Source organism: Lottia gigantea, assembly GCF_000327385.1.
Source record: "Lottia gigantea unplaced genomic scaffold LOTGIsca_12, whole genome shotgun sequence".
NCBI classification, from domain to species: Eukaryota; Metazoa; Mollusca; class Gastropoda; family Lottiidae; genus Lottia; species Lottia gigantea.
Genome location: NW_008707225.1, coordinates 1,304,652 through 1,324,290, shown reverse-complemented (window position 1 = coordinate 1,324,290; position 19,639 = coordinate 1,304,652). Strand labels below are relative to the sequence as shown.

At 33.2% G+C, this 19,639-nt stretch overlaps 3 protein-coding genes across 3 annotated transcripts; 2 read left to right on the top strand and 1 right to left on the bottom strand.

Moving 5' to 3' along the window:
• Positions 1-4,363: 4,363 nt before the first annotated feature.
• On the top strand, positions 4,364-7,342 carry LOTGIDRAFT_64760 (hypothetical protein; the record flags this gene model as incomplete). The annotated part of the gene is made up of 5 exons (XM_009048076.1): positions 4,364-4,604; positions 5,946-6,115; positions 6,229-6,366; positions 6,651-6,794; positions 7,130-7,342. Coding segments are annotated over 5 exons (906 nt in total), but the record flags the coding sequence as incomplete, so codon positions are not given.
• Positions 7,343-12,330: 4,988 nt separating this feature from the next.
• Positions 12,331-13,116, top strand: LOTGIDRAFT_156803 (hypothetical protein; the record flags this gene model as incomplete). Its single annotated transcript, XM_009048075.1, has 1 exon — positions 12,331-13,116. The coding sequence occupies one exon, from the start codon at positions 12,331-12,333 to the stop codon at positions 13,114-13,116; it is 786 nt and encodes a 261-aa protein (XP_009046323.1).
• Positions 13,117-15,636: 2,520 nt separating this feature from the next.
• Positions 15,637-19,252, bottom strand: LOTGIDRAFT_156802 (hypothetical protein; the record flags this gene model as incomplete). Its single annotated transcript, XM_009048074.1, has 2 exons — positions 15,637-16,760; positions 19,153-19,252. 2 exons carry the CDS (start codon positions 19,250-19,252, stop codon positions 15,637-15,639), a joined length of 1,224 nt encoding a protein of 407 aa, XP_009046322.1.
• Between the last annotated feature and the right edge of the window lie 387 nt (positions 19,253-19,639).

Below are 19,639 nucleotides of genomic sequence, written 5' to 3'. Positions count from 1 at the left end.
ATTGTAATACATAAAGTCCGATCCTAATACGATGACAAAAATTTAGATGGTAAATTCGGATTATTGGTTTTGATATTAATGCGATAAAATGGTCATTTGTGTCTACTGTTGCTTCTATAGACTTCAGACAATATTTTTTCCCACGTGCTCCTAAGAACGATACGGTGGTTCGGGATTAAAGTCTTAATTTCTGAAAATAACAATAGTCATGAATTCATTTTTAAGACTGTAGAGTCACAGTAAATCTTAAATAAGGTAAAACTCATATGCCTTGTCATTTGAGACTTGAAGAATCATCTAGTGGAATATTGGTATTTCAGTACTTACCAAAACCTCCTCTTCACACACTATACACATATTATATTGACCAGTTAGTTGGCTATAGACAGATTAATACTCAAAAGAGTTTGATATATGAGATGATCTCACTTCAATGAAGGTTTATCATTGAATCACTATCCTTTGTTACACGATTTAAAGAAAATTTTGCTCTCATCTTTTCAATAAGCAGATTTTTTTCACCTAATCCCTATTAATGTTCCTGAGTATATTTTGATTTCGAACAGTAGTAACTATAATGTCCATAACATAAGTCAGCCAACAGATTAGAAACGTATTTGTTACCTTCCTGACATCTAGTAATTAGTTTTAATGAAACATGAGGTGAAATCAATAATGATAATAATACAATAGCACATGTTATTGATAATAAATCACCAGTGTATATAACATCGTTTAGCAGTTTTATTTACCTTGCTGAGATATAGTGATAATATTGTCGTGTACCTTTTATTGTACTATATACATCAATTCTACCTAATGTTAAAGATAATGACCTGTTGAATAATAATATTTGACTGACTGTAATATGATTCATTCTTGTTTCATTTCATTTCAGTTTTAATAACCAAATTGTTCCTCGGAGATTTATAAATATTTGACACAACGAATATAACACACAATTCGTTCAACACACTTTTATAAAACCTTGTATTTCATACAAATATATACATGTATCTATATATAAATAAAAAAAAACAACGATAGTGTGCTTATGGTGTCAGTTGTCAGATGTGTAGCTAAATGGGGGGAGGGGGGTGGGGGGGTACCGCGAAAGATACTACACAATATTGTATCATTTTCTAAAATGTTCCCTTTAATCTTTATCTTTCTTTACATTTCATTCAGTATAATACACTTGAACAGTAGGCCTAGTAACACACCTTTGTAGATACATTGAATTAAATTGCTATTTATGGATGAATCTCACAATACGGTCTCACAAGTGCCCATCTGAATTAAAAGAGAGATCTAATGTTTAAAGCAGAGAAAGAGGAAAACAGGTGTACAACAGTTTGATCAAACATAATTCTGAATTCAACTTCAGAGCTTACAAAATCACAATACTTAGGCTACACACGTCAATTCAATCTACGCTTGCCTAATATATACAAATTTGCAGAATTTCCCCGGCCGATATTTTTTTTACAGGATGTGTGACCTGCATGATTAAAATTACCATCAGGTATATAACGCAGATTGATTAACACTATGAATAAGTCTGATGTCACAATGTTATTGTTTCCGGGAGATATTTCCGAAGAAAAAAATATGTTAACATGTAATTGCGTTGAAACGCTAATTAAGATAATATTTGTTGAAATATATACAGGTATTGATCTATAATATGATATACTATAGCAATGGTAACGCCTGGTTGAGTAAAGGAGTGACCTCTGGTCCTTTCAAAAATACGCCAAAGATAAAAAAAAACAATAGATAAGGGAAAAAAATACGCTAGTACAAGTCTCTGAATAGTATTAGTAACAAAGTTGTGAATAGAGAGATAAATGTTTTATGTCCAAAAATAAATCTGGCCCGTATGCACCAAATGTAAGCATCGTGTTCATTTGATTTCATCATAACAATCACTATGGTCTGTAGCATTTCTAAGAGTTACCTCCCATATATCGCTAATGCATCATAGATATCTAATGCATAGATATATCAGAGCCTATATATTATGAACCAGTGACCAGGCTCGTTTATATAGGCTCTGGATGTACAGTGGTGTAACCTATTTTCGTGGATATAAGGATTCAACACTGAATTTCAAAACTAAGAGAGTAATAATAGCATATGCAAGATTTTGGGGCAAGGGCAATAACTCTGCTTCTAACAGTCGAAAATAGCTCAAATTCGAACTTGATCTTCGTTTTATGAATATGTACACACATACCCAATTTCATTTGACTCCATCAAAAAATCTAGTTTTAGAGCGTTTACGAGCAATTGATGTTGATAGAAGCACTTACGGTATAGAGGTTAAAGGGCGATAACTCCTCAAAACTGACGTAAGAAGCCTAAATCTTGAAAAAGCCTTGTCATCTACCAATCAACCAGTCATGGAGAAACAAAATAGCGGCTATAGAGGGGATAACGTCACACTACGTAAATGTCAAAAAACAAGGTTTTCTTTCGAATTTCGGGCGTGCACAAAATTAATTCAATTCTATTGAAATGATAAATGTCAGATATTCGTTTCATTTGCATTTTAGATCGTTTCAAGTGGAAAATATTTATTTTTACATGCAATTAGCCTCCGATATTCAATCAGAAAATGTCTTGTCTGCAGATCGTTTGAAATATATATAGTAGAGCCCCTCCTTGACAAAATTTGGACTCCCGTAGGACCAGGGACTAGCCACGAGTCTGGGCAGAACCTCGCACCGCCCATCCCCACCCCCTCGAATATTAATATACTGATTCTGTAAGCAGAAAATTCCTATGGAACACAAAGTGGACCATATTCTTATGTAGTTTCAGTGACTTTTAGCACTTTTTTTTAAAATCGTGGTTCTTTGAAGGAATTGTCACTAGTTATCATGAATTGATATTAAAGATAAATACTAAGAGAAGTTAATTATACCACCCGGTATCCATACAACGTGTTTTCTAGACTTATTTATGGTTCAAACATTGTACACGAAAATAAGTGACGCATTCTGCCGCCGTTGCCGAGTTGGTTGCTCATGAAATATGGGTCAAAGTGAAGAATTCATAAAGAAAATCGAAACAAACCAATTTTAATTATTTTGTGGAATTTCTGAGGAAACATCTAAGACATAAAAAAAAAATTTCGTTTTTTTAACTTTGACGAAATTCGGTGTTGAATCCTTATATCCACGAAAATAGGTTACACATACTAAACGGTCATTTGGTTTCGGACTAAAAATAATCACACGTCACATCCGTAATTTCGCAACATGGTGGACTTTGTAAATAATCTGATAAAAACATCATGCTGAATCTTAGAAATATTAATTGAAAAGAAAATAGACTTGATTAATCAGACTCAATACAACCGAAACCGATGTATACATAATGTTGACAACTCAAGACCGTCTGGCAAAGTAATTACATGATTTTTTTAAGCGTTTTTACATTGAAAATCATGGTGTCTTTGAAATGTCAACTTCGTGAATCACTATTTAATGTTCATTGACAGACCTTGTGTAGTCTTGAATGGTCTAGGTATATACCTTAGTTAGTAGTTGAAATCAAAGCATGGTTGTTCATTGTCTATGAATATTTCCTTTAATATAATTCTGTTGGAACACAAATTTCAAGTGAATTTTCATGTGTTCCTATTTTTCTTTTATTAATGAAATAAAGATAGACATTAAATCCTGTTAAATTATTTTTATTTGAAATCAGTAGCTCAATTTTGTTCATATCTTTTCAGCAGTATGCTTGAAACTTCTTGATGGATTTACTACAATCATATTCAGATTCAGATAATGAAACCAAAGAGGACTTCAATGCGACTATATCTTACAAACAAGGGAGTGGTAGAAGTGATTATTTTTCTCTGATAGATGAAGAAAGCCCTGATTGTGCTGTGCCAAAACCAGAATCTAGAAAAGTGGTTGTTAATGGATTACAGGTTGATGTACCAGAAGGAGCATTTTGGTCTGAAAGAGACACCCAAAACTCAAATGAAGAACATGATTCTTCTGAACTGGTTCAAAGTGATTGTGAAAGAAAGACTGAAAATGAAATAGCCACAGAACACAAAGATACATTAGTTAGAGAATCATCGACGATTCCACCTACTATCCATGAAAGTAGTCCATTTTATTCCACAATGGGGAACAACTTTCAAAATCGAAAGAGAGTGGCAGAATTTGACTCTTGTTCAGATTCAGGATTGTTCATTGTAAGTCAAAAAAAATCAAAAGTATTAAAACCTATTGTTGAATGTGATAAGCGTAATATATTCTTTATTCATGGGAAGATAGGACCCCTTCTCAACCGTCCTGCTTATAATAGATATCCTAAAGATGTAGATAGACAATGGGTGGGGCACAATCAGGTTATAAATAGAGTGCAATGGAACAAACCAAACTATAGTCATCTTGTTTTAAGTGTATCAATGGATAGAACTATTAAGATCTGGAATGCATGGTCTAGTTTAGAATCATGTGTTCGAATAATAAACTGTCATGATAAAGCCGTAAAAGATTGTGTATGGGATCCAACTGGAGAGAAAATATTATCTTGTTGTTATGATAGGTCTTCTGCTTTAGTTTGTGTTAGAACAGGTAAGAAACATTGAGAGCAGTAATCTACATCATTGGTAGCATATTATCTATCTAAATATCAATAATGGATAACTTTTTTGCCGTCACCCATGTCCGTCCGTCCGTCGGTCCGTCCACAATTGCTCGTAAACACTCTACAAGATACAATTCTTGATGGATTTTAACAAAACTTGGTATGAATGTTCATAATCACCCAAGGATAAACCCTATTGAAAATCTGCAGAATCGAAAAATATTTAGTATGAGTTATTGCCCTTGTTTTTGAAAACGCTTCAATTTTCTGCTCGTAAACACTCTAGAAGGGACAATTCTTGATGGATTTTGACGAAACTTGGCATGACTGTTTGTTATCAACCAAGGATAAACCCTATTGAAAATCAGAAAAATCAAAAAATATTTAGTATGAGTTATTGCCCTTGTTCAAGTTTTAGCTCGTTAACACTCTAGAAGGCACAATTCTTGACAGATTTTGACGAAATGAGTGTTCGTAATCACCTAACGATGAACCCTATTGAAAATCAGAAGAATCGAAAAATATTTAGTAGGAGTTACTGCCCTTGTTCTTGAAAACGCGTTCAATTTTTAACTTGTAAACACTCTAGAAGGGACAATTCTTGACGGATTTTGACGAAACTTGGCATGAGTGTTTGTTATCACCAAAGAATAAACCCTATTGAAAATCAGAAAAATTGAAAAATATTTAGTATGAGTTATTGCCCTTGTTCTTGAAAACGCGTTCAATTTTTACCTCGTAAACACTCTAGAAAGCACAATTCTTTACAGATTTTGATGAAACTTGGTGTGAATGTTTGTAACCACCCAAGGATGAACCCTATTGAAAATCAAAAGAATCGAAAAATATTTAGTATGAGTTATTGCCCTTGTTCTTGAAAACGCTTTCAAATTTAGCTCTAAAACACTAAAAGGCATGATTATTGCTGGATTTTGATTTTGGTTTTCTTATTCAGTCCCACACTGAAGATTGAATATTTGCCTTCTAGAGTGTTCACAAGCTAAAAATTGAACACGTTTTCAAGAATAAGGGCAATAACTCAAACTCAATATTATTCAGTATCGCCCTAACAAGTTCAAAAGAAGTGTATGTCTGAAGATTGAATATTTCATAATGGTGATTGTTACTGTACTGCTAAATATTTTTATTCAAAATCAAAGCTGCCAGTTGGCGTATATTACTTTGCCTGGCAAGCTATCTTAAATTACAAGTTTGTTCAAAGTGTTTTAGAATTTTATCTGCTGTATATTGATAATATCTTTTAGGATTGATTTATTGGTTTATATATATACGTCATTAATAAACTTTGGGTTTGAATAACTTTTTAGGTAAAATCATCAATAGACTTGTACATGAAGGTTATGTATCATGTTGCAAATATCACCCATTAGATACCAATATAATTATAACAGGCTCAACCAATAAATTGGTACTATGGGATCTTCGGACACCAAATAAATCCACATCTAAATTTCATTACAAGGAGAAGATTGGACAGGTTTGTGCCTTTTTTGTTGTATAATCATTCAAGTATTAAGTAATTTAAGAATAACAAGTAATTTGTTTTATAATGTCTACATGGACCATGTATAAAGTTTGATTTTTCTATAGATTCAGGATGTAATGTTTGACCAGAATGGTAGAACAATATTTACTTGTAGTGATGTTGTAGACCAGAATTCATCTGATAGAAATATAATGGCCTGGGATTATACTACAGGAGCTGTTCTCTCTAATCAAATATATGAGGTCAGTATGACATGCATTTGCTTTTCAACCTGAATGTCTTTTTATAAGGGGTTAAAATCTACAATCATTGAATTCTGATATTTATGCAAGAAAAAAAGTATTACTCAAGCATAGATTTTAAACAAATATATTGGATACTTTGTGTAAGCTAATGTCCATGTCCTTTGAATTAGATTACCAATTGATACTGTATAAGGGGAATGTGCACAGAATAGAAAGAAAAGTGTCTTAAAAATGATCTGTGTTATACTGTGTTTCATTTTAATTTTTTTTTGTACTTATAGGAGAAGTATACGTGCAATAGATTAAAGTTACATTCTACTGATACAACCCAGTTTTTAGCCCAATCTCAAGGTGGTTATATAGCAATATTTTCAACAACTAGACCTTTTAAAATGAACAAAAGAAAGCGATTTGAAGGCCACAAGGTAAAGTGAATTATGAATTAATATGTTTTAAGCCTTATGACTCTGAATATTATCACATGATGGATATGTAATGGTTATTAGTCACTGTCAGTATCCCTTTAACTTACCTAAATTATCATACTCATACTTAATATATTTATGTTAAAAATTAGCCATGTTAAATAACAGCCATACTAAATTTTAGTCATGTATATAAGTTGTACAGTACTACATATTACTCGTATTTAAATTGAGCCATTATCATGTAATTATCATAGATCAATTTTATTCTTTGAATTTGTTTATATCTCTACATAGATATTGATTCTCTAACCTTGTATAATTTTATTTTGCAGTTACAAGGTAGAAGTATTGGGTTTGATATCAGTAATGATGGAGATATAGTCATATCTGGTAGTTTTGACAGAAAACTTTATTGTTATAATTATACCACAGGAAAACTATTTAAAACTATATCAACAAACTTAGACTACACAGATGTAGCATATCATCCTGTTTTACCCAGTGTCATTATAGCATCATCATGGGATGGACAGCTTCAATTATTGCGATGAATATTGGAAAAAAATGTATTTGATATCATCAAATTTTATCATGCACCATGCCAATATTTTATACATTTGTCAGAAATTAGTACATATTTTATAATTTATTCATAAATCTTTAACCTTTTTAGGTGACACACACATTCTGAATTTTCTATTAGAATTGGAAGATGTGTATATTTCACAGTAGCTCAAACTCTAATGCTTGATGCAATTGAGCCTGAATTTTTACCCTTGATCTGGAGGGGGAATAGTTAACAATGGTCACAGGCTGGATTAGAGGCATACATTTCAGACAGATTAGTTTAGCTGATCAATTCTATTTGTTTCCATGACTCAAGAACAATCGACCGACCGGCTTATATGGTGGACCATGTCCTTTTTCTCGTAATATCCTACAAGACGTGATTGTATGGCATGGGTTATTACTTATATCCCAGGGTATGAAATACATTTGATGACTCTAGAAAGCCTATTCAAGTAGAAAGAGATTAGCTAACTGGTTGCCTCCTGAATTGACCAAGGTTGGAGATACGAGTTGCTCCCCTTTATGGCTTTTATCCAATAGATGTAACATCTACATTAATTGTACAATCAAAATTTCACACATTGTCATTTCATCATCGAGCTTATACAATTCTACATTTTTAAAGTTGACAAATTGACAATTGAACTTGTAATGAACATTTACAAATCAATCTCAAAATTACAAATAGGCCTATACATTTGAACTTTTACAATTTGACAAATGCATTTTCTTCAAGTTATTATCCCCTTCCCAATGTCCGAGATCGGACGAATATGCATCAGGTTTCCTCAAAACAAGAAGATGTGTGCAGATGGTTGATATTCTACGGAGCCTTTAAGGCGCAATTGTAAACATATTTATTTATTATTTCGTTTAAACGAATTAATTATTTCGTTTAAACGAATTAATTATTTCGTTTAAACGAAATAATTATTTCGTTTAAACGAAATAATAATTTAATTCGTCTAAACGAAATAACATTTCGTTTTAACGAAATGATTCAATGATGAAATAAATGATGTTATTTCGTTTAAACGAATTAATTATTTCGTTTAAACGAAATAATTATTTCGTTTAAACGAAATAATAAATAAATATATTTACAATTGCGCTTTAGGGGCTCCGTAATATTCTATGCAAAGGCGAGATGGTCCATATTAAGGACACAGAGAGCAATATCGAAATTGTATAACAAACTCCATCTTCACAATGTCAAACCATTACGAACTACATCTTATTAAACCTTGACTGCAGCATCCGCCTTTCTTGTATCACGTAATGCAGCGAGTCGCAATTTACAAAGGTTCGTGATGCAAGAAAGGTAGCTATTGCAGTCAAGGTATAAGACGCAGTTCGTAATAGCTTGAAAATGTGAAGATGATCAAACTATAGTTAATATCATTACCCTTCAAAGAAAATAAGGTCAGATTTTTGTGTTGATTTTAATGAACTTATGAACGTATAATTATTGTGAACTGACAATGTAGAAATTGGCATTGCTAAGTGACCGTGATCTTTGTCAACTATTCTATTGCAAAAAGAATATTTAGTATTTACACTGTATAGCTAAGTGGGCTGTATTTGATTGTTAAAAACCCTCTATTCAAAGCACTCTGAATTAATATAAAAATAGTTCTCTAACGGAGAAAATCACACTATGTCTTATTAATATCCCACAGTATTATGCGACAATGATATGAATATATAGAGATACATCAAATACGTAAAAGGAAAACCTCGTTAAAGAAAAATTTAAACTTATTCTACGGTAAGCATGAATTTTACATTTTACATCTTGATAGAAGAAGCTCCACGGATGACAGAAACTCAAAGCATAATAAGAGGGTTTTAAGGAATTTGTGTTAGTGATGTCATCCTCATAATCTGATCGAGTCTTTCCAGAACTCATAAAAAGAAAAATGCAAATAGAAGCATGGAAAAGCTAGTAAAATAAGGTTCATGCAAACTTATCGTGTCCTATTATATTATCAACAAATTCCAATGGATGAAAGAATTGTCCAGGAGAGGAATTTTCAAACTGAAACGTGGTTAATTTTCAAACAAAATTTCTGGTAGGATAATCAGTTGTTGATCATTTCAAGTAAAATTATTATTAGATTTTTAAAGATATACTTATCCCAATGACACACAATCCAAAGTTTAATTTTGAATTTTCAAGAAATGAATTCAAACATCACATGGGACGGAGAGTAATATCTTCGCTTGACACATTCTCTGGTTTTTTTCTTCGTTCTCTGTGGTAAGAATGCCTATAAGTTCGGTGTATTATTTCATTTTATATTTTTATCACGACCGACCAAGTGCGATGTTCGTTACTAGTTCTACCTCGTTTAAAGATATGGTCCTATAGTTATCGACAAATTCTACAAGTGAAAGACCTATGATAACAATCGCACCGTACTATGTATAAAACCTTATTGTTTCTGATAATGAACGATGATAAAGTTGAGGGTATCACAAGGCAGATATTATAATAGACAAGCTAGAATCTATTTAATCATTCTAAGACATCTATTGTTCTGCAAGTTGATTAAGTTGTCATTAGTTGTATTTTATTCTAATTTATTCTCATCAACACCACTATAGCTTATTGATTATCGATATATCTTACTAAATTCTACTTTTTATTTCAGCATTTTCTTTACTTCTTATTATAGTTCTGTTGAACGAAAGGAATCAGAGGTAAGGAAATTTGTATTAATGTACGTAAATATACCAAGTTTCACTCTAATCTGATCGAAACTGGAGTCTGTATTTATACGCTCACTAACAAATAGTATGGACGTTATTCCATTTACCAATATCCAATTAAGGGTCCTTGCGGAGAATTAGTGCCTTTCTGTAAGATTTCTAGTGGATTAGTAGGCATTGTCTATCAATAGTTGTTTTATACGCCCACATGGAAATGTGGACGTCGCCCCTGTCCGTCCATCCGGTCCGTCCGTTCACATTTCTTGAATGCACGATAGAGGCTATAGTTTTTATCTGATCTTAATGAAACTTGGTATTCGTGTATATATTGATGAGATCTCAGTCAAGTTCGAATTAGTAATAATTGGATGAACAGTTTCAGAGTTATTGTCCTTGACATAGTCAAAACGCGTTAAATTTGGCTTGTATGCAGGATAGAGGCTACAATTTTTATCTGATCTTGATGAAACTTGATTTCCATGTATGTATTGTTGACATCTCAGTCAAGTTCAAAATTGGTAATGATCTGATGAATTTTCAGAGTTATTGCCCTTGACTTAGTAAAAAACACGTCAAATTTGGCTTGTAGGCACGATATAGACTACAGTTTTTATCCGATCTTGATATAACATGGTATGTATGTATATATTGATGAGATCTCAGTCAAGCTCGAATTTGGTAATAATCATAAACGGTTTCAGAGTTATTAGCCTGGACTTAGTAAGAATGCGTCAAAATTGGCTTGTCTTTATCTGATCTTGATTATACTTGGTATGCATGTATATATTGATGAGATCTCAGTCAAGTTTGAAATTGGTAACAATCGGATAAACGATTTCAGAGTTATTGCCCTTGACTAACTAAAACATGTCAAATTTTGCTTATAATTATTGACCTTGTGTGTAACGTCGATGAGACTTTGTTCATTTTGAATTGGACGATAATTTGATGAACTGTTTTTTAGGTTTTGCCTTGACTTATAAATGTTTTTAAGATAATCAGAAAATAAATATTTTGTTAACATTTCTTACAGCTGGCAGTGGGCGTATTTTACCTTGCCTGGCAAGCCATCTTTAGTTAATGTTCTTGATTTTACTGAAATGTGCCACGATTGAATTTGTTTGTGAAGCCTATAAGAAATTAAATCTGGAAGGAGGGGTCAGAACAGAAGCAGAGAGTTTCGTGGTTGAAGGGAAGACTAAGTTTTTATCTAAATCTGCTTCTAATGGGATATAACAAAAATTAATCCTAATATTGGTAACAATTAGCCAGAAATAATCTAATAATCTGATAAGAGATGGATAAATCGTACTTGACGGGACTAATGTTACTAGGTTGGATTAGATTAAAGGATTAACTAATTCTTTAATCGGGTCCTATGATCTCTTCACTATACTTTTCTTATTCCAATTGTCGATATCTGTGCACAAAAATGTCTCTATTCTTTTTATATATTTATTTTTTAAATGTTATATTCCAGGTATTTGGAAAACTAGAACCTGTTTGACGGACCAATCTGTACAAAAGTTCTTGATGAGGTGGTTTGGTATTGATAATTAATTATAGTTGATTTTTTTTGTTACACAGTATGTGCTTTTTGGATATTTTATGAAATAAGACACTCTATATATCGTGTGCTTTATGTTCTGGATTTAGCAGTCTAAAAACTAGGTATTTCGGTTTTCTATTTTCAACTCTGGGGAAAAAACACGAAGGAATTTAATTTCGGAACATATTTGAGGGGCTTACCATAAATACCGAAGCCCCTCGGAGGTCTAGGGTCTGCCAGATACCCACGGATTTCAGGTGGCTTGAGATGAAGTTTGAGCATTTAGTCTTAGGGTGTATTGAGACGAGTCTCAATGAAAGCACTGGCCTAGGTCACAGAGCAATAGATGAGTCTATTAATTATGTGAAAATTAGTTAGTCATTAGTATGATTTTAGTTGAAAAGACACACACACAAACATACACTGCATGTTATATAATATACTGTATATAGCCATGGCACCAGTCCTGAAATAAGTATTCCCTGAAATCTAACTTAGAAATCGATTAATTTATTGATAGAACATGATACATTTATATTAGGAAATCTTTTAGTAGATTGCTTGATTTAACTTCAATATAAGACCTTTCACAGGCCCGAGGGATGGGGCATAGAGAATAAAGATACATCCTTTGATGATCTAAAACGTTTAACACACTTCTTTAAATTTTCGATACTTCATTTCAGAATTTGAATCTTCAAAATGGAACTGCTTGAAAACAGTCAAAAGAAAATACAGCTACGTGCACTACAGGTAGAAAGACGCAGATTTGAGTTAGAAATGGGCAATTTTGATAAAGCTAAACGATGTATTTCAGTAGATATGAGAAAAGCACAAACAGAAATGAAACGGAGACTAAAACGTTATAAAGAAAGACAGAAAGAGATATCCGTAACGCGTGGTGAACCAGAAATATATGGGCAATTTATTACCAGACCCAAAACTGCATCTAGTAGAATGACGTCACGACCAACTACATCCTCATCATACATCAAACGTATGGGGGAATTCTTAGACGCAGACGATTGTGATCGACAGTTAGATCCGACATTTTTAACAGATCGAACAAAATCTAAAATTGATTTGCGACCAAGTTCGGCTTGGACATTTCGAAACCAACCACGACCTGACACTCAAAATTTAGAGTATCGGCGTCTTGGAATATCTTTAAGAACTCAGAATCTGGGAACTCCGGCATCGCAAATACGGTACTATGACGACGAGGAGTTACATGAACGTAATCTAATCTATAGACAAATATTACAGCAACGCAAACAGAGAGAAAAAGAACAATTTAATAAAATTGCCATGAAAGTTGCAGACTTCTGTGATGTGGGAAAGAAATCTATAAATAAAAGCTTTAAATGTTGTCTGCGTCTTGATTGTGTTATTGCGGCGAAAAAAACTATTTCTGTCAGAAAAGTTGATTTGCCCCGCCAGACCAAACCGTTCATTAGCAACAAAGCGGTATCTTTTAATATTAGTTGAAGTTGTAGGTTTCTTCAGCCATGTGTGTTTGCTGTGCATATGTTGTGATTTTCAGTTGTATGTGTTTGCTGAACCCATTGTGTGCGATGTTTGCTGTGTATATAATTTGTTGATCCTTAGTTTGGTTTCCTCATTTTTCTGTATCCATATTTCTTTTTTATTTTCTTCTGTTATTTCACTGTGCTTGTCAAAATTTACATATTCCTAATTTTTTAATGACGAACCAATTAGCCTCTTTTTCTCTCTTTTTGCTACTATTTAGTTCTATGACTTCTAGAAGGTAGTATCTGCTTCAATCTTATTAAAGGGTCAGGTTGGCCATTTTTAGGGGTTATTCTGGGTCTTAATTGCATGTATATGTAAATAGGTTTCATTCGTACTAGAACGGTACCATAAGAGATTCTGTGCGATGTCTGTGCGGCACTGAAAGCATCATAGTAAACATTATGATAAATTCAAGGTTTCCACAGACTGGCACAGAATCAAACAAAATGGTAGATATTATGTTGCAAAACTGAATTGGGCCACTGGAAAATGGCGACTTCAATTGGATAAATTAGTTTTGTTTTTATAACAAGAACAAAAACCTTTAATATGCTTCATCAGTGATCTCAAATTCACAAAACTAAGGCGTACCATTCCTTTAATTACAGATGTACCGGCGACGGATTTTCGTTTTGAAAAATGGCATGAATAGCTCTATCATTCAAGATGGAAAAGAATGGATAAGCTAGGATCTATAAAAGGAGTAAGTGTACTCTGTACAGCGAACTGCAATCACCAATAAGAACCTTCAGATAATATCAATATAGAATCAGAAAAATATTTCAGATTCTGAATAGTTCTTCTCCAATGGGCCGAGATATGATGTCTCGGGGAAGCTGACACGGTTGTTCGTCTATTTAAACAGAATTCGCCAAGTTACATCCGGTTTTTATTTCATTAACGGATATTGGACTGGCATATTGGTGTAATTGTCTATTTCACCCCCAGTAGCCTTCCTTTCTTTATTCAGAAATAAATCGGCACATCCTGTTAGCAATTAACAGTTGGGATGTAGAGATACCGGAGGTAATGTTTAGAACTCAATCAATTAGTCCAACTTGAGTATTTCCTAGAAATTTATAAGTCAAGAATCTTAACAGACCAATATTAGTCCCAGACATCAGTCGTAAGAACCCAGCGTTTTTATGAGATGTATAGAGAGTGTAAGAAACCATGATCTTGTTGAATGGTTATTAAAAAATGAAACAGTTTCGCCTGAAATCTTCCGACAGCTTCTCGAAAACATCTTGAATGGGATGATCTGTGGTATCGGTTTTACATAATTCTGAAAGAAATAAACTGACAAAGATCATATAAATATGCTTACGAAAGTTTCACCAAAATCACAAGAAAAAACTACTGTTCTCCGCCTATAAAGTTCATAGATAAAAAAACAAACAGACCCACAGAAAAGTTTCAATAAGATTCTGTAACAAAGTGAAAGAATAAGTTCGAGAGGTAATGTTTTGAAATGAACTGATTAATTTCAGATCGACGTAAAGGGAGACAGAATAAGTCTAAATACAACCCCATTCCATTTGCTGTTGCTCACAAAGTCTATAATTACACAACTGAGAGTCATACCAGGTCACAAACAGCTAGTTCGGTGGATGCAAAAGTAAATTGCGAACTATTTACATTAGCCAATCAGAGTGTTGGTTGCTAAGTTTTCTAGCAGATGCCAATTAGATGGGTCTTTCGTTATCAGTTTTCTCAGGATTCTACTTTTTCCTTAACATCGACATACAAAATAGACTTACAACGTTTCAAAAGATCAATGGGTTAATACTCATAGCATAAAATATTACTAAAACGGATTTATTGACCATTCCCAAAAGTAAGTTTATAAATTGAATTAGAATATTTCATAATATACTTTATTTTAGGACGGGAAGAAACCACTACACCACATTAAAGACCCTGGTTCGGTCTATTCCGGTTCATCCTCAATCAATGATTCATTCACAGTGAAATAAAAATAGGATGATTCTTGGAATCCTATTACGATACTTGTAGAAACATCAAGCTTATAAACCGTTTAAATATAACTTTTAATTCAAGATATGTGACATCGCCAAAACCACGATTACTTGTTACATGTATAATTACAAAATTGAACATTGATTACTATTAAAAGCTGAAATCAACCCACAATTGTATAAAATAAGAATAAATTTACTAATACTAGTACAATCGGGTAACAACAATGTCCTGAAACGTTTGACATAAAATAATGCTCATGAATGACTACAATGTAAGTCGTCACGATAGCAGAACAGTTCGTTTGGCAAGCGCCAATTTATAATCATCAGATAACAATAACTTAGAAAGTTCCTCATGGTTTTCTGTCTAAGTTGGTTGGACTGAGCACAAAGTTACTAGAAGCCTACATGATGGCTGAGAGTAACGACTGGCACATCCGACCAGACGTAAGAGTAATGTAAAACGTTGCCATCATGGTTTAAGTGTACAAAATTACTTTAAATTCATACGGAATATTTTAACAGCCAAGTCCTTCCTGAATCCCCTGTTCAATAGACTATATATGACTGGGTTGATGGCGCTGTTCACATACGATGATCTCACACATAAATTATAGATCAGTGTTTCATGCACGTTTTCGCTTGATACGAAATATATTTCGGACGCTCTTAATATATTGACGATGAGAAAAGGTAGAAATGAAAGAACAAATGATACAGTCACAGCCAAAAATATCACAGTCATTCGTCCAGTTTTTACTTTTAGTTGACCCAAGTGTTGGGTCTCCTTGTTCTGAGATGTCCGAGATCGCATTGACATACACATACAATTACTAGCAATAGGAGATATTGGCTGATTTCCAATTCCATTTCCTTTCCTGTCTTGACTTGATGTGATTAATCGTAAATTTCCACAGTATTTACGCATTCCATCGCCGAGTGGGACTTTACTCCTTCTGTTAAGATAAACTCCAATTAAAATATAGAATACTAGAAAACAAATCAAACTGAATAGAAAGGTAAATAATAAGAAGGTGTAATAAACAATCCTAACGGGACTGTGTAACAGATTATCATTGGTAGAACATTCTTTACCTGTTACATCTGGAATATGTGTTTTTACTGTTCTACTGCCAAATATCACTAACGCTGGTGCTGCCATTACCAACGCTGCAATAGCACTTGCAATACACAGAGGCCTGATACGCCTCTCAAGATCTTTAAATGGTTTGAATATTTTCCGATATCTGACATACGCTACACATATTAACGTCAAACCAGATAGTCCCTGCAACCATGTCGTCAAGAATCTGAAGAATTTACAGGCTGCGACGGAATCAAACGTATAAGCCAGTAACACGTCCGTCAATTCGAATGGAACGCACACACAACACGATATCAAATCCAAACAAGCCAGATATACGAGGAAAAATTTGGTATTTCGCTCAGTTAATTGAGATTTGAATATATAACAAACAGCACTATTACCAGGTATACCTACTAATAATATTAATATTAAATATATGACTACTGGTAATTGTTGTAATCTAAACTCTTGATTAATATCATCAAACAATACTGTCAAATTATTTACCTCCGTCACATTCATAGTTACATCTGAAATAAATAAAATGTATCATATCTTAATATGCCAATGTTACGAGTTTATGAAATGCTTTTGATACGACAGTCACGTGAAGATATTTATGTTCAATCGTATATTAGATTGTGTAAGATTATCTATGCCAAATATATACTTAGGTACAAAACATACACCCACGCTATAATTTTTTTTATTATATAACTATTCTTAAAAAGCACAACTTTACCGATAGAGCGTCGTCATTCCCAACATCTATAAGAGGAATTACAGATTAGATGAAAACATATCATGAAGGTTCAAAAATCTTATAATTGCATACATACACATAAACATGTGGTCGTTCGTCTGCCGGTTCACATAATTTTAGACTTGGATGAAACGTAGTAATCACAGTCACTTAATATATATCATAATTTTCCAAATTTTCGAATTTTGTATTACGATTGACCGTTTTATGTCATTGACATTGACTTAAAAAACTATTGACAAAATTGGTTTGTATTATTTTATTAAAATTGAGTATACATCGATGAAGATTTGAATTAAATAATTTCAATTAGTAGTTTCGAGCTTTTAGCACTGAAGCAGACAAAATTACTAACATAATCATAAAGCCTATCGATATGGCAAAAAAACTGGGTTGTTATTGACAAGAAAATATTATAATTTCTGATCGATGTCACGTATGTACGTTACCTTGTCTGGAAAGCTACCTTTTTCGATTTGACTTGAAAATATATATAGTTTCCAACACAAATTTAATTAACTCTATGACTTATAAGTATTAGAAAATTACTTGAATTCGTGAGATTTGTGTCTTAATTGTCGTAAGTGAACTCATAAATACAACTTGAAGCCTTTCGAATGCACGATCAAAAACAATAAATTATCGCCAAAAAAAGAATTTCCAAAATAATAGAAATCCTTTTTCAAGTTAATCAACTGTTTGATTATAAAGCTCTTACTTATAGATCTAGATATCTAGTTCATTTTATCTAGGCGTCCATATTGTCTACATCCTTAAGACACATTATTCCATCAAGTTATAAATACCAATATTCTTAACACATTTATTCCATTCTGCTATCAGACTGAATACAATTTAACATGTAATGTGTGATGATATCCACACGTCCACACGGTATAGTTAATAACATGTTATAAAACACACAATCTTTGTACTTCTCGAAGTTTTATACATGTCTAGTCTTTCATATAATCTTTCAAGTATCTTCCTACGTTAACCAAGTCCGAGATACCAATTTTGTTGGTCCTAATTGGCTCTAGAACTTTTTGGTAAATTCAGTGTTACAAAAAATACATGATGTTCTATTTCCATTGGTACCATAAGCGTCAAATATGGGAATTTGAGTGAACATCAAATCAAAACCTCTTTACCATCTCTTTATATGATATCTGTAAATCAGTTCAACCCGATATCGGTATTTCGATATAGATGGAATCAACGTTTTATTTAATATATAGAACTATTTGATTTTTTATCAGTGACTTGGACAACAAAAGAATTACATTATGAATACTCTTAAATAAGAAGGACTGTATAAACTAAGACGTCATATATCTTCTCATGAATATCAATATTACCTTTTCTTATTATTCTGAATATTACAAACATAACCCTTACAGTGCTATTACAAGTCTACTTCATTACATGAAATTGTGCATATTGCGTAATCCGCTCGGATATTGTATCAACATGAAGTCATACTATGCCATTTGACGCGTTCCGTCACAATGCCTGTTTTTATGAGCTCACCCCCCCCCCCCCCCTACCCCCTCCCAACCTTCAAGGAAAAGGAAAGTCAGATTTTAACTCGGCTAGGGGCATAAGGGGATCATCAGCAAAGCAAATTTTTCAGATGTCAATAGACAAGTATATAGCTATTGGGTTAAATAGCAGCCGATATTCGTAATCATACTATATAATTTGTATAAATACGAACCTATATCCAGACCGGGAACATTCAAATCAAGTCTCACTATTAAAATAAAGTATTATCATCTGTAGAATGATATACATTTAATCAGCTGTAAACTACACTTTAAATAGAATGCAATTAGACTATCCTGCCTTCTGTCCGGATTGAACTGTTCTTAAACTTTGATTGGTGAATATAATCTAATATCCTGTTTAACGTAATGATAGTAATTTAATAGTATGTTTCAGACAGCAGTATTTCTGAAAGTTAGTTAGTGGAAATTTCAAAACTTTAGAAAGAAAGTCCGGTTGGAGCCGATTTCCTTAATTCCAGTAAAAGATTTTATAGTTTAAAGGAATAGTCTGACTCAACATTTGAAAATATTAATTCCTTCCATTATGACCTATTGACCTTCTGATCATATTGGTATAAGCCACAGAAGGGCACCCTTACTATGCTGCTATACATAAGACAGAGTGTGTTATATAAGTGTGTAAGAAATGCCAAACATCCGTTAATGATCGCCGAGTCACATTTACACGGCCAGCGTCGTATTTAGGGGCCATGTTCCTCTCCTCAGACTGAGGGCAAGTGAAAACTAACCGCTTTTAATGCTCAAAATCCATATCAGGCCATCTGAAATGCACCTCTCATTTTTGCCCCCCTAGTTAGGGCATTTTCTCGATACACCCCAGATCCTGTGTTTGGCAATCTGTTCGTGAATACCATTCTACACGGTGGCAAAGACGCTGCAAAAAAGGCTACATTTCTTCACGTTTTTCGGTGACCGAGTATATTTTCCAGCCGCTCAAAAATATTTCGTTCTGATAAAAATATATGAGAAAAAAGAAAAAAAAGTATGAGGCAGTAAAGTTGCGCATGAACCCCGAGTCATTCCCTGCCTTGATAAAGTTAAAATAACAACAGACTAAGCGGAAGGCAGGAACTTAGTT